Below are 21,664 nucleotides of genomic sequence, written 5' to 3'. Positions count from 1 at the left end.
GGCTCTATAAAAAAGCTCCTAAAACTAAAACAGAAGACTCATAACTATCCCAAATTCACTATGTGGGTGCAGTAGACAGAATTTTATGAATCCTGTGGAAGACAATTTGTACTGAAAATGCAGCCACTGTGGTCAAAGCCTCAACTGCTGAGGAGCCCCAGTCCTCTAGCTGATAGTGTAAATAAGCTGACATGGCCCATGGAGCCCAGGTCCACTTTCCCCAACACCGTCAGAGAAGCGGACATTGCACAGCCAGTACTCCTGGCTCGCCATTCCCCACACTCACCATTTCCACCAGCTCTCTTGTGTTACTTCTGGCATGGTCACAAGTCTGCTGGATTAGATAAAGTATTTTGTTTACAAAAAAGAATCCTATCCCAAATATCCTGATTAATTTTCAGCCAGAGAGGCCACCTGCTCCAGCTGGCTGCAGAGCCACATGACCATAAGGGTGGCACCGGAGAGTGATGGGTATGGATAGGGAGGCCAGCAGCAGTCCTTGAGGTGAGCAGCTCAGCCTTCACTGACAAAACAATCCTTTAAGTCCATGACTGCCACTAATCTGATGGCAAATCACCAAATGCTGGCTATACCTCATGTCAGCTGTTCTTCTCATCCTTCAGTATGAGCTGATCAATTTTTTTTTTTCTGTTAGTGGTGATGATACATATTGACTCATTAGGAGATCAGACAATCACCACAAAAAACACAGTTGACAGCAGCCTGTCCCCACAATCTTTCTGTAAAATGAAAACTTATATGTTCTCTGCTAGCTCATGCAAGTCCTGGCCCTGTGGGTACAGGAAGCTAAATAGACCTAGACACCTAAGAAATCACATGCTCAATAGTATAGATAGATTTTCTAGAAATTAAGACAAACCCACACAACTTTACTTCTCTCTTGGTTTCAGCCCCAAAAGCAAGAAATCCTGAACCAGCAATTAATTCCAATGACAATTAAATCCTCATCAATATGCTGAGAATTTCTGCTTTTGCCTCACTTCATGAATGCCACAATAGCAACTTTCCACTGTCTGAACAAGTGAAGATGTAGTTAAGCAGCAGCTAAAGTCCAGTTGCTCTGCTAATTAAAATAGCTCATGTTGATCAGCATAGGGAAATACTTTCAGGAACTTCCTCTAGCTGTTTCTTCAACCACTTACTACATATTCATGTCTTGTCACTGTCATACTTTGGGATCATATTTTACCAACCAAACCTTCAATTTTAAGGCAGAATACAAGCAGGAAGCCAAAGCAAATCATGGCGGCAGATGATAATATTTCACACTTCAATTCTCACAGCAGTCTACAAGTCATGAGGTTACAACATTGTCCACGTTTAGTAACGTCCAGCTTAGATGCTGAAGCTGAAACACCTCCCAAATTTTTTGTGAATCTGAGTCAGTTGGCCTGTGTGCACCCTGAACTCTTTCCTGATCTTGAGATACAGACATTCTAGATAGATTTTCTACAGCATTTTCTTTCAGTCAACAACCCAAACTGAACTGCCCCCCTTACCCTAAGATGAATCTATAAACACAGCCATTCCAAAAAAGGCAAATCCTTAGAGCATGATTCAAGTCACTCCCAGTCTTCATTGCATATTGACTAATTTCAGCTCCCAATAAAATGTATTCTACAGGAAGACTTTGGCCCTCCTCTAACAGCTAAAAGGGCTACCCTGATATGCCATCTATCACACTCACTGTTATGATAAGCCTGCTAGTATGTTTTGACTAAAATCAGTAAATAGTATTTATGATTAATGGCAATTTAATCTTGGTAGTAAATAATTATGAGTATGAAAAATCTATAATTTTAATAATAGCATAATAGCAATATAGCACTCTAAATGCAAATAAAAGTATCACTGAATTGTTATAGTGATAGGGACAGGATATTTGGACCCAGCCAGCATTATATTCAGACACAAAAGTAACCATGAAAAACAGAAGGGAAGAACCAGTGCTTACAAATAGAACATTTTAGCTGTAAAGTGCAGCTTCTGCTGATGGGAATACTTTATCATGAAAGTCGACGGAGTTTCTGCATTTGCACATGGGGAAAGATGACAGTGCCCTACTTTTACAGTTAAAGAGTACAAAACAAAGCCTATTTCTGAAGAATTTTTTTTTATTCAACTACTTGAAGTTGCATTTCAGTCAGTAAATCAAAGCCTTCTCTAGCCATTGACAGCACATTCTGCTTGCTTCATACATCTCCATACATCAAATATAACCTGGTCGTTAAATGAGCTCCAGAACCTCTATAATTGACATCACAGATGAATAAAACCTGGTTTAATCATGAAGGATGAGCAGGACAAAGGCATTAAAAAAACCAGTAAATATGGATCCATAGGATCCAAGGTGTCTTTATAGGGCTTTAACTGTTATAGTGTATGAATATTAGATTTTCTTCAAACAGTTTCTATATTTCATAGAAGATAATGAGTATAGTGGTAAGTCTATCTTTGAAGTATTGTACAGGGAAAAAGTGGCTTGTCAATGTTCTTATCTGATAAGAAATGTTAATAATAACTGTAATAAAATAGACAACACTACTTTTATAGCACTGAGAATCTTAAATCCTTATTAAATCACTTATCTGCAGATCAGTAAGGAAAAAACAATAAAGCATGGGTGGGGAAATCACCCAAATAAATTAAAAGATGAGTATATTTCAGCTGGACTTTTGAAAACAGAGAAGCTTCAGAATAGAAACACAAAAGAACATTGCTCCAGAGAAAAATAGGCAAGAATAAAGGGGTGTTGACTGCAAGGGCAAGAACTCAGCAGGACCCAGATGATGCATATGCTATAGGAATCCAGTGGAAAAAGCTCAGGTGCTTGCAAGTATACAGACGTCAAAGTCATCACAGCAGTAATCAGACCAAGGCAACAACCTATAGGTGTTTCTTATTTTACCTAGATATGTTTATTTCCTGTGTAAAAATCTGTAAAATATATGCCCATTTCCTTAATTATTGTGCATCCTTTGAGAGGAATCTAAAGTAATAAGGAAGGAGCTCCTGGGGAATCTTGAGGCAACCGAGGCCTCTGACAGGTGAATTATTGAGTCTTACTTCCCAGGGAACACTACTTAATAGGTTCTACATTCAGCAGTTGAAACAGCATCTGGATATTGCCTAGTCAAAGATTAGCAGCACAATTCCAGGACTGTGAGACAGAACCAGACCTTTTGGATCGAAAATGTTAAGTTCAACCTAACCCACAGAACTTGGATTACAAGAAGCATTCCGTACTGGCATGACCTCAGTGCCAAAAGATCAGCTGAGCATCTTTGAGAATTTTAAAGTACAATTGCCAATGCTCAGTTCTTTGACAAGTCCCATGCCATAAGATTTCTGTGCTCCTTCAGCCTAATTGACTCTCTTTATAAGCCAGCCGAGTCAAACAAGCAGCATGAAATATGCTGGAGTTTAACTTTTAGCTGAATGAGGAAACAAAGGGAATTTCCTCATTGTTTTAATTATAGATCTCTGTTGAGAATAAAGGCATTTGTTGTGAAGGGACAGCCTACATGACAGAAATATTAAAACATCTGCATCAAACATAGTGAAGCTTTAACTGAGTGCTTAAAAATGAGAAACAAAGAAAAACCTAAACCCCTTCCACAACATAAATGTGAACAAACCAACAGCCAAAAGATGTGGTTAATACTACAAGGTTATCCATATAAAGAAACATATTGGTTTCAAACAGGCTGTTTGTACTTATAAATAAATAATTTTAAAAGGAGCAGAAACACTAATTTTCAATCCTCTTACATTAAAATATCGCAAAAGTAAAACCATCTTCGTGCATGATCACATCTTGTTGCAATGTACTGCTGACTCACCCAGTTACACCCTACAGTATGTGAGATCCATGATCTTGTAACAGTGGCCCTTACAGAATGCACAGGGCACAGAAATTGTCAAATGAAATCTCCTAACCTTCTGGACCTGTCTTTCCAGAAGATACTCTGCACGCAGTTCAGTCAGAGAAGTGGCAGGTTTTCCTGAACAATTTTCCCTTGCCCTTCTTGAAATGCTTCATTTTCTTTAATGTCACAGATATTGACAAAGCTTTTAGTCACAAAATACAGAAAATTATTCACCAAAAATTTGCGCTACATAACAACAAACCATACATTTCACATATCTGTAGGTCTGCAATGTTTACCTCTAAGTTTAAACATGACCTTAAACTTCAGTCCTTTTTATACACTCACATTGATCCAGCAACTCTGAGATTAAGGGTCAACCACTCTAAAAAGATATGCATCAAAGATTATTTTTCAAGTCTTTCAATTCTGATTCTACAAGAATGTTGGTATAGTGTATAGGTAAAGTTAACATCTTTGCTAGCCCAGGCTGGGGAAAAGCATTTAAGTTCACACATACTCAAATTTTTTTCTAAGAGTGAAATAGAAGCATTGACCCACAGAGCCAAAGAAATTTTTAAAATCACTCCAATGCCTACAGAACATGCATCTATCTCACTGCAAAATCCTGATAGCTGGGAACAGCACTGAATTTGCTGTAAGAACAAAATACCTACCTCAACAATTGAGAAAAGGCCTTTAACATCTGGGGACAGCTCATCTTTGAGCAAGTCACCATGCAAACATACTACAAGACAAAAGGAACTTCCTCCACCTTCAGTCATATATGCTGGCTGTCTTACAACATCATGGACCTCAAATTATATGGCAAGTCAGTAAATACTGCAGTCTCTAATGGATGATTACAACTTGGATGAAACAATCACTATTATTTTTTGCCACTTAACTAAATTTAGCTTCAGAAACAAACACCTTGCAGAACAGATTGAATCGGACCTTGTCAGAGCAACAGCCATAAGAAATACCTCTCCAAAACATTTCACAGCCACAGATATTAGTACCCTTCCCTCATCAAACACATAGCTTTATCACATGCTCCTCCATGTACTTCAATCAATGTGCCATATGTCATCAGGTAAATTAGGCAGAGGAAATTAAAAAGAGCCACAAAGTATCAGCTTACTCCAACAACTGAAAAAAAACCAGCAAAACCAGGGACCAGTGGGGTTACCCTTCTCTTCTAACAACCACTTCATCTTTAAACTCTAACCCTTGGTCAGTAATTTTTACAGGAACAGACATAGACAGTAAATATTACCTTTTTTCAATCTCCAGTGCAATTTAAAGGCCCTGGATACAGATAACATAAGCAGGTAATTTCTCTTATCTCTGCTCTCAGTGATGCCCTTAATTCCAAAGGCAGTAAATCGTTCCCCTCCTTTATCCTGTATCAGTCAGCCTTCTTACCTCTTGCTAAAATGCCCCTAGGCCTTCGAAAGGAATAGTGACCTTTTCCTTAAGATTACCTAATTGATTTACATGATCTATTTAAAAGCAGAAAAACACCACTTTAACTATCTCAAGAAGCAGCAAAGCTATAGGGAATGACAGCTCAGTCTCTTACGACTCTCTACTACTTACTCTCTACTACAGAACGTAGAAAGCATTATAGAAAACTATCAGACATCAAGCTCAAAACAGTCAAAGAGACTTTTCAACATGCAACGTGAGGTTAAGCTTTGGTACTGCTTGCCACAACACACTAGAAGTGTATATGAATTTAAAGAAACCCTAATGAAAACCCACTGTGGGCTAATAAATACAAAGTATCACTTCCCTCAGAGAGCAATGCCAGCAGGGCAAGGCCCCTCTGCTCAGCTCTGGTGAAGCACATCTGGAGTGCTATGTCCAGTTCTGGGCTCCTCAGTGCAAGAGTGACATAGAGCTCCTGGAGCAGGTCCAGAGGAGGACAATGAAGATGATGATAAGACTGGAACATCTCCCTTAAAATAACAAGATGAGAGTTGGGCCTGTTCAGCTTTGAGAAAACTGAGAGGGGACCTCATCAATGTCTCAGTATCTGCAGGGAGGGTGACAAGAGGATGGAGCCAGGCTGTGCTCAGTGCTTTTAAGTGACAGGATAAGAGGGAAGAGACAGAAACTGATGCACAGGAAGTTCCACCTGAACATGGGAAAGAACTTGTTTACTGTGCAGGTGACTGGGCCAAATTTTCCACAGAAGTTCTGGAATCTCCCTCACTGGAGATACTCAAAAACAGTGTGGAAGCAATCCCTGCAATGTGCTCTGTAACGACTCTGCTTGAGCAGGGTTTTTCACATGGTCCACAACAACCCCAGGCATTGCTACACGCAGAGGGAAAAGTGGTTGGAAAACTGCCTGGTGGAAAATGGCCTGGGGATGCTGGTTGATAGTGTCTGAACATGAGCCACAATATATCCAGGTAGCCTTCTAGGCCTGTATCAAAAACAGTGTGGCCAGCAGAACCAATGCAGTGATTGTCTGTATGTACACAGCACTACTGAGGCCATACCTTGAATTTTGTGTTTAGCTTTGGGCCCCTTACTACAAGATGGACACCGAGGTGCTAGGAGTGTCCAGAGAAGGGCAACAAAACTGGTGAAGGGTCTGGAGCACAAATCTTGTGACAAGCAGCTGAGGGAGTTGGGGATGTTTACCCTGAAGAAAAAGAGGCTCATGCGAGACCTTATTGCTCTCTACAACCACATGAAAATGGGTTGTATCAAGGTGAGGGGCTGTCTCTTCTGACAAATAACAAGCAAAAAGACAAGAGGAAATAGCTTCAAGTTGCACCAGAGAACTGTGTTGTCATTTCAGATCTGTCTTAGGTGAGAAAAAAAAAAAAACGGTTATTAACAGAAATCATTTCTAGTCAGTTCACACTGTAAAGAGTTCATTTAACAGAACTCATGTCCTTGTCAACAGCCTTGGAAGGAAGAAGATAGATTGAATAGCAAAATAAATAATCTTTTATCCTATACACCAGTAAGGTGTGGTGAGAAACCTCTCCTGAAGCTGTCACTGAAGTACTTGTCCCATCATACTGTTCTCTTTCCTCCTAGTTGTGCAGCCTTCACCTGTCAGGAGCACTACATGCTTTTAGCTATTCATGGACATTTTAGAATTGGTTGTGGGAAAAAGGCAGTAAAACAACACAATGTTTTTAAAAATAGTTGTCCAAAGAAACCGTGTTTTTGGGAGAGGAAAGAAACTTCCTGACTTGGTCCAATCACAGAATGGTATCTGGATAGTTTGAACTAATACTGCACTCACAAAATCATAAAATCATCAAGGCTGGAAGAGACCTTTAAGATCAAGTTCCACTGTCAACCCAACACCACCACTGTAACCCCTGAGCTACTAAACCTTTAAACTGTATCATACAGCACCAGATCCAGACATCTCTTGGCCACCTGCAGGGATGGAGACTCCATTACCTCCCTGAGCAATCTATTCCAGTGCCTGACTACCATAACAGTGATTTTTTTTAAAAAAATAATATCTAATCTGAATGTCCCCAGTCTCAGCTTAAGGCCATTTCCTCTAGTCCTCTTACTTCTACAACCTCTTTTCAGGTTCTAATACTAGATACCAGATACCAGTGTCTGAGGGGATGGGGAAACACAAGTCCAATGACATGAAATAAAAGAATCCTAATAGTAAAACCAAAGCTGTTTCTTTTTACTAAGCATTTATTCCAAGCAAAAGTATTGCCTAATAAAATGTAATCTCATTGAGGTACTTCTTTTGCTTCACCCAGATGTTATGCTATAGATCAAAAGAGAGATTTAACAAAGTAATTACTGCTTGTGTTTGGAACACCCTGATTAGATTTGGACCTTCTCTTTAATTAGAAGTCAACCTTTGCCTCAATCCTCAGGAGAAGGCAATGTCCACCATAGTCAGATGACAAGAGTCTTGTGACAATGCTCCTCAAATTAAGATGCAGCTATGCATAATTATAAAGACCATATCACTATGAATACTTTCCACATTTAGCATTGCACTGTTTAACTTCAGTACTCTGTAGCAGGGGACCCTCCTGTGGCAAGAGACCTGCTGGCGACCTGTCTTGGTTGTAAGCCTCCAAGGGAATAGGCTACATGACTTTTTGTATCACTGGATCTTAGTTCTCTTGAGGCTGAAGCAGCTGGAACAGATGAAAACCAAACTCATCCTTGTTGAGCTCAGCTGAGCCTGTGATTTGTCACAGATGGCCAAAACTAGGACAGAGTCAATACACAAACATGGCTTAAATTCAAATGGTGATGTCTGCACTGAGCAAAATACCACTTTTGAACAGAGAAATTTTGTAGCAAAATCAGAAATGCAATTTCTCACAAACAACAGGATCAGTGTCTAAACCATGGCAGTGCAAACTGCACAATGTACTGTACATTACACTAAAATACATTTAAGAGGAAGAAGTTATCAATGTGACAGGCCTCACCAGGAATAATTTAGCCCCATGATGTCATTAAGAATGCAAATGTAATATTATTTAAGAGTACTTGATTAATAATTTCAATGTTCAACCTGCCAAATCAGATGCTGCTACTTAAGGTAACTGATTCCTTGTACTAGAATAAAGAACAAATACACCAAAGAAATAACTTACAATGAAATTACAAAGTAGGTGAGCAGTATAGAAAAAAAGAAAAAAAGAATGAAACAACAATCTCTTCTCTTTTGTGCACATCAGAGTAAGAGGCATTTAAAATGAATATAATAATTGCAAAATGAGCTCTCCCACTCAAATTCCAGAGGCAAAGGAAAATGCAGATACTAAGCCTAGACAGAAACCAACATATATCCTTAGGGAAATAAACGAAAGCTCCAACACTTTAAAAATATCAACATGAAATTCTCTCAGAGACAACTGAACAATTACTATTTCTGCATTACAGGTTTACAATCTGCTGAGTCTGCCTCCTGAGCCCTGACACGTATCCTGTAGGTTTCCCTTAGCAGCTCCTCCTCCTTTTCTGTTTTCTTTGAGAACAGTACAAATACCTTTGGAAAGAATCCTCTCCCAGCCCTCCTTCTCAGCTACCACATAAATTTAATCTGCTGTTCATCATTAAGAAATCTTGGGAGAAAAAAAATAATTATAAAGAAGCAGAATTATAACCATGACTGATTAATTTGGCTTTAAAAATGTGCAATTGTGTCCTTCCTGAAACCACCTTTGTTAGAACTAATATCTATCATGGTTGTTCATGCCCCTGATAATTCTCCTAATGCACAGGGAGTGTGGCCACATGTCTGGATGGTCCTCACTACTTTATATAGGAGTCTATTCTGAAAGATGATGGGATGGTGAAACTTGCTTATGTACACAAGATGCCTAAACAAGCAGTGAAACTCTTTCAGTGAAGACAGAGGGTGAGACTTTTTCTATTTATTCTTTGAACAACCATCTCATTTGCAACATTATCTTCCTTTATGAATTAGAATAAGCACTGGAGAGTAGCCCAGACAATGGAAGGAGTTGTTCAGGGCACCAGAGCAAACAGTCTTCCTTCAGAAATCCCTTTGCAGAAACCAGGAACAGGGCACTCTTTTAATTAAAACAAATCCCTCTTCTCTGTTTAGGAATAAGGGATCTAGGATGTTGGCTAGGATACACCCTTCACAATTACTCTTCACTGCTGTCTGTGAGAAGAATAGCCAAAAAAACAACAATGGTGAATTGGCAACATTAAAACAAACACCCCAAGGACTGGGCTGTAGATACTCTTGTGATCCCTAACTACCAAAAATTACGCTGAACCCATCTGCCATTTATTCCTTAGCTCTACCTGTGATTCTTTTTTCCCTCACTTACAGGTAAGTAGAAGCTGAGTGGAGTAAAAATTCACACTGCAAATCAAAAATTAAGCATAATGATGTATTGTGGCAAAGAAGCAATCAAACAAAAATGCTGCACAAAATTGCTCCAGCTTATACCACTCCCAGAAGAAACAGTGCCGATGTGAAAGCACATGATAATGAGAAACACATGATAAACAAAAGAAAGACACATAAGGAGATTCCAAATCCAAATTGCAGCAGTTTAAATCTCTATTTAGCCTATAGGATTGCACTGAGTGAATCCAAAATGTATTTCTCTCAATGAAAAAAAAGGAGTCAAATGCCCCTCCTTGTAAGATGACAACAAGAAAGCCAAAACTCAGAGCCCCTGCTTCCAGCTCTGCCATTGATTGATCATGGAACTTGCAAGAAATCACTCTACCCCCTTATGCTGAACTTGCTTCATCTGTGAAGTAGAGAGACGGCTATTTTTTTTCCCTGGAGACCAGTCTTTTGACCCAACTAATCACATGAACACTGACAGCAGTTCAAAGGAGACAATGAGACCTTTCCTTCTCAGAGCAACACAGGCGTAGCTCAGCTCAGGGCAATCATGAAACTGCACCCCAAGGATTTGGAAAGGAGACTAGATACTCTTTAGAACTACCCCAACTTCTGACCTCCTGGGAGGGTACAAAACAGGATATCTCTATTTTCACAGCCTAAAAGCATGCTTACACCAAGGGTAACCTGATACTCCCTAGCCTTAAAAATTGCAAAAGCTAAATATAACGAGTAAGAATATCACAATAAAACAGCCCCCAACATTCATTCATTTGTCTACACACAACTCTTCCCATTCAGATGGAGTGCCAGCAATGTTCAAAGTCTCAAATTTCAGATGTGTATTATGGTCTGTAACACTGGCAAGATGGGCAAAAGTCTGAAATTTTTCTATGTAAAACAGAAGAACTGACAAGGTTGTCCAGACATTGCTAGTAGACAACACAAGGGTTTTAAACAAAGTGATGAAAAACAGTACTCCAGGATGCTTGTGTGAAGGAATCCAGTTCTCCTGGACATTAAGCAGTCCAGTGTTTAGACTGTTTCTTTTGGTAGTGTTTCCCACAGTACTTTAAATTGGAAATAAACTTACTAAATGAGAGACAAGCAGCCTCTGAGTGGGCCGAATACTTCTTGCTCCTGGGAGATTTTCAAATCTTGGCTATAACAAAACATCATTGGCCTCATCTAGTATCAGCATCTTCCCACTATGAGCATGATGCTTGATTACATGACCTGCACGACCTCCTCACTATTCTGTGATTTCTCAGTACCGAAGCAGCAGAAGTCTCTTCACCCTGCCCCTTCAACTAAGACAGAGCAACCACCAACAATATAAAGTTGAACAAAGACAAATGCCAGATTCTACACCTCAGATAGGGCAACTATGGATGTACACACAGACTGGGAGAATGAGAGGCTAGAGAGCAGTGCTGCAGAAAGGGAGCTGGCAGTCCTGTTCCATGGCAAGTTGAATGTGAGTCATTGTGTCCTGGCAGCCCGGAGGGCCAATCTTGTCCTAGAGGCCATCAGACACAGCACTGCTTGCTGGACAAGGGAGAGGGTTGTCCTGCTTTGCTCTACACTGGGATGGCCTCGCCTTGAGTGCTAGGGGCAGTTTTGGGTGCCAAAATAGAAGAAAGACATTGAGCTGTTAGAGGGTGTCCAGAGGAGGGCAACAAGGATGGCAAAGGGCCTTGAGGGGAAGGTGTGTGAGGAGTGGTTGAGGTCACTTGGTCTGTTCATCCTGGAGGAGACCTCATTGCAGTCTACACCTTCCTCATGATGGGAAGAGGAGGGACAGACACTGATCTCTTCTCTATGGTGACCAGTGACAGGACCTGAGGGAATGGCCAGAAGTTGTGTCAGGGAAGGTTTAGGTTTGATATTAGGAAAAGGTTCTTTCACACCTAGAGTGGTCAGGCATTGGTACAGGCTCCCCAGGGAAGTGGTCCCAGCACCAAGCCTGACAGAGTTCAAGAATCATTTGGACAGTGGTCTCAGGCCACGGTGTGACTCTCGGAGATGGTTCTGTGCAGGGCCAGGAGTTGAATTTCAATGATCTTTGTGGACACTTTCCAATTCAGGATATTCTATGATCCTGTGAAATTATTAAATGACTGACTGTAATGGTTACAACATAAAAAACCTGTTACTGTCTGTTTTCAAGACCTCAAAAGCATATTGATTTGTAAAAACACCTCATTTTAATTATAACGTAGGGACAGTTGCAAAGCCAGTGCCTTAAGATTCCCTTCATCCTCTGTTAAACTCTTAAGATCTTCATTCAAGGGTGTCTTTTCAGGATTTACAGATGATTTAATCAGACTGTTACCGTGGTATTTCTTAAATGCAATTTCACAAAATCACCATTATATATAAATGCAGAAAAGCTCCCGCTAATGGAATTCTGCTATATTAAAAAAAATAAAAAAAACCCAAACAACTAAAACCGATGTTGGGTACAAAATACCGTTCATAAAAACAATTAGTTGATTTACCAGAACTTCACTAAAGGGATCAGTAGACCCTTTGATTAGCCACTGTAAGTGCTTGTTTATAAAGGAACAAAAGACTTTTTTTCTACTTGCCTAGTTTACTTGATGAATTTTAAATAAAAAAGATCAGTTTACTGCAATCAAATGAAGGCAACCAGCTGTAAAAGAACTTAAGCATACTACAGTCAGCATGCAGAGTATATGCAACAAAACCTAGGATCTGTTTCTAGAAATGAACTACTTATTTTCATCCCTCTCCCCATTTTTCACAGAAGACACTGATATTCTAAAAATCAAAATTTCTTACTTGACTTCAAGTGATTGATACCCTACTCTCAATAAATTGCTGCAGTTGTTAGCTACCTTCATTCTCTCATCTCCAAGGTCAAGGGAACTACAATGACATACCAAATTATAGGACTGCATTTCAGGATTTTTTCATCCATAATCCTTAACAAAAAGAAGAAAAACAAATCCAATTCCTACTACAAGCTTTACTTATGTTCAAGGATTAACTCAATCAAATATGTAGATGCCTGAAACCTTTTATTCTATTACTATCATATAACTTTCAGTTTGGAAACATTTAGAGGAATAAAGATCTTTTTGACCTAACTGACTTGTGTTACAGCAGTGTATGACGTGAAGCTATCCAAGACAGCAGTACAAGTATGACCTGATCATAAAATCAAGAATTATAATTACAGACCACTGTTACCAGTAGAGATATATTTTAATACTGTCTGAAATGTAACAACTGAAGGATGGCTATTAGGTCATGAAACTAAATGTTTCTTGATAAAAATTTTACATAGCAATAAGTTTTATTTGGATTCAGCAAACATTTGTTTTGATATTACTAATGTGCTATATTTAACAAAAAAATCAGCGCAGAGCAATACACAAAATAGACACACAGACCCTGTTCTGCTAATCCTTGCTTTCTCCAAACTCTCCTGAGTGTCAGATGGTTACCAAAAGAGGCAGAAGATAATGTAATAATGCATATTTTCTATATGCTACCTAATATCTGTTTCCCTCCCTTTAAATCATTATCTATGATCTTTGGTTCATCCACTCTCCAGATTTCTTGCGCATGTTGTGCTAGATCCCTGTATCACCCTCCTGAATGGAGGGTCAACATTTCTTCTTTCTGTAGCATTTCTCCCATGCTACAATTTGATAGGCTAATAATCAAACCAGAATATTTGTCAGAGTTCCTGATACTGCTGTAAAAATTCTTCTAAATGGCATCACCCTATAGTAAATAACTATGTTAATGACCATTTGAATACTGTTCTACCTAGAACAGGTTTTTTTTAATATATCTTTCATTGCAAATGAATTATGTCCAAGGTGTGTTTTACAACTGATCCTTGTCTCGCTGTATATAAACTCTTCATCCCTAATACTGCAAACACTCAAGCACAAGCTTGAAATATATCTAGAAATACACGGGTAGAGAAATATATAAAAACAGGAGGTTGGAAAGAGCAAACTTTAGAGCCTTGAAATCATAAGAAATATTGTTATGTGACCTTTTTATTATGATGATCATGTTTCAGACAAAAGCCTAACCTTACAATGCATGAGGAAGAGTTAATGGTGGGTATCTGGGCCTTTTTTTTGTCTCTTCTTACACCAGTATTCCATATTTTTACTTAGACTTGACAGACTTCTGGGTAAGATCTGAGCAGAGTTTTGTATTAAACAATAAACTGCTACTCTAGCTCTCTCTTGGAAGCATCTGCATCTGCTGACTCATCTCAGGTTATCTACTTTTCTTAAGGCTCACTGCTTATTCCTGCATCTTGTCAACTGGTCTCCCCATGTCCACCTCCAATATTTCATAGGAATTCTAGTGCAGAAACTCTTATTTCTAGACCTTGAGTTCAAGACCTGCAGTGTCAATTTTGTTCCACTTGAGACCATGAGAGGGATAGTATTTAGTGCTTTTAAGATATGAATCCCTCAACACGCAGTTTAAGAAATAAGTAGCCAAGATGCCTCTGAACCACTGTATTTTCTTCTTCCCCTGTCATGAATTGCTCCCAGAAAGGACAGTGTACTAAGTGCAGTAGCTCATCATAAAATAGCATAAACCTGTCCCCAGTAGAATTCAAACAGCTCAGAAATCCTGCCCATGTCACAAGAGAAGTATGCTTTGCACTTCAGTTTTAGCCTTGCATATTTCACAATTTAGTTTTCCCTCAAATCTTATCTCAAGGGGCTTTGGCCTTGATGGAATTGCAAGTCTTTTTCTGGGCATGAAATGGCCAGACTTGGGATAAGAATCTCTCCCAGCAATTTGTCTCATCAAAATAATGCTTCCAATTATAATGAAAGATTAACCACTGAGTATAGCAATACCAATTAGCACAGTACATCATTTAAGTAAGGCAGGCTGCTCCTGGTTCCAGTCTGGAAACAGCAGAGAAGTGTGCACAAAACAACGCTACCCTTTAAATGGTGGCTTTTCTTCCTCACAGCTCATGACATAATGGAGTGAAACTGCAAAGGGGGCAGAAGATACAGTCAGAAAGCACATGCACTACTAACAAGAATGAAAGACTACTGAAAGCTGCATTTCTCTCAACACTATGAGCAATCTACATTGTAATGTCAATTATTCTGTGCTTTTCACATAAGAATTTGTAAACTGTAGCCCAGGCAACCTAGGGCAATGCTTTATTGCCAAGGCTGGTCCACATTTGACTTTCCAATTCCAAGGAAAAAAGTCTGGTGTTTTACTTTATTTTTGGTCCAAATTCAAACTTCTAAAACACACTCCAGAGCAAAAAGGTACTGGTGAGGGTGACTAAAGAGAAGAAAGGGGAAGAGATTGAAGCTGTTTCAACCTTAAACTAAACATTTTGTTAAAAGTATATTTCCTTTTAATAATGGTTTGGATTAATTTGACATTACTAGAATATGACATGATCTAATGAAAGTTCTAACATTTAGACTTTGAAGAAAAAAGTGTAGTATTTTTAAGTATTAAAGGATTACAGTACATGCAGTGATTGAGCTTTTAAGCAGATACAAGGATTGAAAGACAAAGGCAATACTGCCCTGCAACTTCAACACAGTTGGAATCAGCTACAGCGCTGTGGCTGATGGAGGAGAGATGGGAAAAACATCCTCTCTCATCATATCGCACAATAGATCCAACTCATCAAATCAGCTGTAAGAAAATGCTACACTGTCTTCCAGCTATAAATGCTAGCCTACAGTATTGTAAAAATATACAAAAATTGTAGACTGTAAAAATCAAATGAAAAGGTCAGGTCATGCCAAAATCCTGGAAAATAGGAACAATTTTTGGAAAGACTTTTCACAAAGGAATAGGAGAGCCAATATTCACTGGTCTGCTCTATCGCTTTAGTTCATTAAAATTCCACTATCTACCACATGTCATGGATAACATCCTGGTTCCTCATGGAGAATCAAAGAGAGAGAGAGTTTGAAAATGAGGAATAGAGAAAAAGATTATTTAAAAATCAGAGGATAAGAATAACTTATACAGAATATTCAGAAGCTTAAGGGAAAGTATGGCCTTGCAAATTAATAGCCTAGAAGTTCATGACAAGTCCTGATGGAAATTCTAAATAAACACAACGTGTGTGCATGTTTAAAACGTTTTGTTTAAAACACTTTCATTTCTTTCTTGTGAAGCCTTAGGTATGATAGGATCAGTGTTAATGGAATAAATAATAAAGTGTTACTATTTTTGACTGAACTAAGAATTATTTTCCTTGCTACAGAAGCAAGCAATTCAAAGTAGCAAATGAAGAGCCTGTTTTAAACCACAGTTTTAACAAGCAACCCTGTGCATGATACATAAACAAGCATTTGGAGTTTAGTGTACACAATGTAACAAGTCCTTTTAATTTCCTTGCCCACAAGGAATATAAAACAATTCTTTTCAGCACAAACTTATTTTGGTATTACATTACTGTTACCAAAACAGAAGCAGAAGAATGATATTCTTATACTTCTGCCCAATTTTCTGGTTCATCCAATAAAAGGAAAAAAATAAGGGAAAAAAAAAAAAGAAAGAGAAGGGAAGGGAAGAATAAATAGAGAAATACAGTTCTTACCCTGAAGAGCGGCAGTCTGGTTTATTTCTTTCTGAGCGATCTGTGAGAAAGGAGGCATAATATCAGCACAGAAGTTGGATGCTCTTTAGCAATACTAATATAGAAATCTTAAAAGCACTGTGAAACTGTATGACTAGCAAAACCAAAAGCTGATTCTGTTCAAAACTGTTTTCCCACACTGGACTAGACTGCCTAAGACCAAGTAAAATTACTGGAAGTTTAGCACTTGTTACAACTCCTCCACTCAGAACACAGTGTACTTAATGTTTTGTATTAATGCTTTGGAAGCTTCTCCTCCCTTCAGCTGAAATGAGCAGTGCTTTGGTTCAGGACAAAAATAAGGGAGAGGGAAGCGGAAAAAAGAAAAAAAAACAGATTACTCAGCGCAAAAAAATTGTTCTATGAATCATAGCTGGCAAAGTTCCCTGACAGGATGGAAGAAAATTCAGCAGCTGGTTTCAGCAACATCTGAAAATAACTTTAATCCAGTGCAACCCCACCATTAACTCTCCAGCTTCTGGGGGTTCCAAACATTTAATGTTTCTGTTTTTATAAAGTGTTTTGTTTATCCTGTAAGTATTTCAAGTAGCTTATTTGGACTAATCAGATTGACTCACAAAAAAATAAACTACACATAAAGATCCAGTACCTGATGAAAGTATAAAATACTTCTCCCAGGAGTTATGATTATCATACATGCATTACAAAATAACCACAGTGCTATGGTATTAGAATTCATGTATTATCATTAATATTTTAGGTCCAGAATATCTTTTACTGCATAACTTTTGAAGTATCTGAAAAATTAAGACTGTTGTCCACCTAAAATGCACATATTCTAAAATTCGAGGGGGGGATTAATCTTTTAATGCAGAAAGATACACTATACAGCAGAAGGTAATTCCTATAACTGCATATAATCTGCATTGACCATGGTAATTTTGCTTCTAATTTGATAATATTGTGTATTTTACACAGAAAGCTATTTTTCGTGCTTTAATAAACGCTTTACTGAAAAGCTTATCTATACAGAAGAGTCTTCCTAAAGAAATGTTCATACTCACAGATTGTACTTTCAATCTTAAAGCTCTGCATTTGAAATAAAATTTGTTGTGCTGACAGCACAACATTTGTTTGTGCAGTTTTATCTCCTGCATAAAAGAAATACTTTCCTCTCCAAGCTTTATGTGTTCATTTGAGTCAGTTTTCATTGAGGTGGCAAAATATTATCTCATGTCAATGGTGCTTAAAAGTATCTAATGCTTTTCGGATCCACAGGTGACCCTACTGAGCTGTCAGAGTTACACAGTTATAATTTATTGTCCTCCTGTCTCAGCAATCTCCACTTCATCACACTGTGTGCAAGTCTGCTAGCAGAAGCAGCATGGTATAGCTCTGGAATAGGTCAAACCAGGGTTTGCAGCAGTTCTTCAAATATACACAACTTCCATCCTTACCATGTAACCTCCTTACCTGTGAGCACTGAAAAAAAATGAGACCGGACTTCCTAATTAAATCCACTTGCCATGTGTTGCTTGTTCAGTACCTCCTGTTCTGTATGCAGCCACAATCTAACAGTATTCAGACAAAGCCCTCCTACTGCTGAAATAACTGATCATGTGAATAAATCAGTAAGGAGTCAAGAGCACGTGTAAGCACAGCACATGGGAACAACTCCCACATAGGCGGTGTCCAGTCAGCAGATCCACCACAGCCCACCCATACCGCTGCAACCTGCCCACTCAGGAAATCTATGAGATTCCCTTTGCCCTTTTATTTTCTGTTTATTTCTATTTATTTCTGTTTCAACACTTCAATATTACATTTGATTTTGCACATTTGATTTTTTGATAAACTTAGCGAGAACACACCAGCCAAATGCATACTGATCCTCTTGAAAAGAATGAATTGTAATCCAACATGCAAAGAGCCAACATATTAAAACAGAACTAAAACCTCTACATCATTAAATTTGCTGTGACCTTAACCTTTAAAATTTGTTTTAGTTTCAAGTGTAACGAGATACTCAAAGAGCTCAATCTTTCATTTAGGTTCTTGGAGTCAACTAGGTTGTGAAGTAACTGTCCCATGAGGTGTTTAAGGAAAGACTGAACATGGCCACTTGGTGCATGGTCTTATTGACAAGGTGGTATTATAGGCTGGACCCAATCTCAGAAGTTTTTTCCAACCTAATTGATTCTGTGTTTCTGTAAATTTTGCAATTCTAAATGTTGTTTTGGTATTAGGTACAAGCATAATTTCAAATAATGACACACCTCTAGAAACACTAGAATATGAAAGCCTAAAAAAACAGGCATATTTTTTTAAAAAATACACGCACACACACACCTTATCTCCCCATTCTGTAGCCAAATCCTTGACTTGAAAAAGCTCTCATGCTCAAGTTAATTAAAACTCCTTACTGTGTAGGTAGCAGTAGCAAAATACACTAGGAGCTCATAAGCAGCTAGTACTTACAAGAAACAGAACCAGATTGTAGGATCATAAGTTTATTTTAGTTAATCAAGTTCTTTCTGACTGTCCTCCAATCCACAATTTGCATAGTTAGAAATCTGCAGTCTCTCAATCCTTAAGAACTGTTCCAACCTCCTGCAGACCATACTGTAAGATTTTCTCCACTTCATACTCACATCTACTTTTTACAATTCCTTTCTTGCCCTCATAAAATTACAGCCATACAAGAGAATATTACAGCCTTGCTCAGCAGCAGGAGATCGTGCAAGAAGCCAAACAGCAAGCAGGAGGAGCAGATGAAGTGGAAGAACTCAGACTGGCTGAAGCTGGGAAGACTGTTGCCCAGTTCAAAGCATAGCAGAAGAATCAAGGAAAACGTTAAGGCACAACAATCTGCTCTTCATACCACAACTGTCTGGGAAATCTAGCGTTTCATGACAAAATCATGCTCTTTATTTTTCAGTAGCAGCATGGACACCTTGTGCCTTTTTTCTGCATTCAAAGGTTGAGTGGCAGACAGAAATGCCACTTCCAGTTGCTTTCAGAAAAAAAGGTGATTCTCCTACACTCCAATTTCAAGAAAATTAGCTTCTTTTGTTGTTTGCTTTTAATATGATAGAACAGTTTTCCTTCTCAGGGAAAATACAAACATAACATCAGGAGAAAAATAACTGGGTCAACATCATTTCAGTTGCTCCACAAACTCGAAATATCTTAAGTTTTTGCCAAAAAGACCACCAATGCAGAAAACAGTATATTTTAAGCCAATCACTCTTGTTTCTGGAAGACAAGCAAAGGAAAAAGGCAACTCACAATAATTAGAGACATTATTTTCCTCTGTTTATTTTGAAAGCATCTTGCTACTAAGAATGAATTCAACTGAAAAGTCTGCCCTCACTGGAAAAACATTCAAGTATAAACACAAATTGTTGCTGAAAAATGAGTGGAAAGCTAACACATTTTTCCACTTCAAAACTGCAAAACTACTGGGGAACCTCCAATGCAATTACCTCCCCAAGGCCGGTAACTTCTCACTTTTAACCTCATTTCATAGCTTGATCACTTAAAAGCTGAATTGGCTGAAGGGAGGAAAAGGGGGCATACCATTCTGATTTCTGGGAAATATTGTATCTTCCGGTTTAACCACACCTGTTGAATTGACCAGCCAGCAAAAGAGACAGGACACTAACACTCTTCAGGAAGGCAGGTAGTTAGAGCAACCAGTAGTTTCCATCCCAGCAATTTTTAGCCCCAGATGGCCCAGCAGTGGTTTCACAAGGAAAGAAAGCATGACATGCTACTGTAACAATGGCAAACCTCCAGATAAACCAAGCAATGTGAACCATGGGCTTTTAAGCAGTGCCAGAAACTCCAAAATGTAGAGGGAAGTGATGTTTTCAGGACAAGCAAATTATTGAAAGAGGCTGTACAACTTTCATTTGATGATTCATCTGAACGCATCAATCCCCAATGAGCTTTGAAGGCTGACAGGATTTAACAAACCCAGATGCTAAGACCAATACAGCAGGTTTACAAGGCATCACACAGAAATGTGATGGCTTCTGCCACTATTTTAGTCATATACATACAGACCCAGGTATTCATCGCTAAATGGTGCACCAGTCCCTGACAGACAACTACATTGAGAACCCTAAATTTTCGTTTCTAATTGGCAGTGTAGATGAGGCCCTCACTCAAATGAATTGCACATTTTCTGGGAAAAAGATATGCATTTGTGTGGGATTTTCAACCCTAGTTGCTTTATTTGAGCTGAGACAAACAATAACTGATACTGCCACATTTTTGCCTCTGTTAAGGCATAATGTGACTCAAAGCCACTCTTCCTTCTTTTCAGCACTTTCCTGGGATAAGGAATCAGAAAAATGCAAATTGATTCCACTGTGTAGAGTCTACTATAAATTTTGGTCGATTTTGTTAGGAATAGCCATACAATAAAACCCATAAAACCAAACATTTGTTTATGTATTATAATATTTTAACAGAAGAGTCCCTTATCAGTTGTTTAAAAAGCAGAAGGCTCAAGCAGAGATTAATGAGATGCTTGGAAGAAACTTTTAAAATTTACTTTATGTATAGCTTTCCCTTTACTGCAAAAGGCTACAAAAATCAGGACATGCTCAGAGTTTTTAATTGTAAAGGCAGACAGTTTTTATACTTACTTTAAATTCTACAGTATTCTGTTGACTTCCAGAACAGTACAGTCCAGGAAGAAAACAACATTATAACACGCCCTAAAATGAAATTATAGTAGTCTGTCAGTTTTAGTGCAAAACAGTAAATGAGTCTGTAAGAACAAAGCATTACTGGAGTTTTTGATATTTGGAGTAATGCTTTTTTTTCCCCCCACTCTTAAACACAACTGATAGATGGCTGGGGATGTACCCCAACACACAGCTGAGAACACATTGACCCTCTGCAGTTGAGTACTTAATTTTGAAACCCTACTGACCACCGTAAAGTGTGTAATTATCCAAAGACTTTTAAGTTATAGTATCTTTACCTTGCTAAAAAGGTTAAAATTAAACTATAACCACCTTTAAAGCCATTAGTGCACTTTTAAGCACACAACACATAAGTGAAAAAAGGATTTGACTGGACAGCAGAGGTCACGTTTGCCAATGCTACATGTGCTGTTGATTTGTTTTTGTGACTCTGAAGTTCCATTTCCACATTCTTGCTCCTACATTTCTCCTGTACTGCAACAGTGGAAGTGTGTGCACATCACTTGTGAGCATGTGTGACGGGACTGAAGAATAGAGAGAGAATGGAAACAGACTATGTAAGCTCTCACCATTTCTCTAAATGGCTCATGCTGCAAGAACC

General features: G+C 38.5%; 1 protein-coding gene across 6 annotated transcripts in view; it reads right to left on the bottom strand.

Moving 5' to 3' along the window:
- SH3D19 (SH3 domain containing 19) overlaps nt 1-21,664 on the bottom strand; it is a 93,406-nt gene that overhangs the window by 58,715 nt on the left and 13,027 nt on the right. For all 6 annotated transcript variants that reach the window (XM_079305379.1, XM_079305380.1, XM_079305374.1 and 3 more), the window contains exon 2: nt 16,346-16,385. Coding sequence is in view for 3 of the 6 variants with exons in the window: in XM_079305380.1 (XP_079161506.1) it covers nt 16,346-16,385 (40 nt within the window). In the remaining 3 variants the exon portion in view is untranslated. The remainder of the gene's footprint in view (nt 1-16,345; nt 16,386-21,664) is intronic.

The sequence above is a fragment of the Erithacus rubecula genome, assembly GCF_903797595.1.
Source record: "Erithacus rubecula genome assembly, chromosome: 5".
NCBI lineage: Eukaryota > Metazoa > Chordata > Aves > Passeriformes > Muscicapidae > Erithacus > Erithacus rubecula.
The sequence above is the reverse complement of the archived record's forward strand: the minus strand, read 5'-3'. Positions and strand labels throughout refer to the sequence as shown.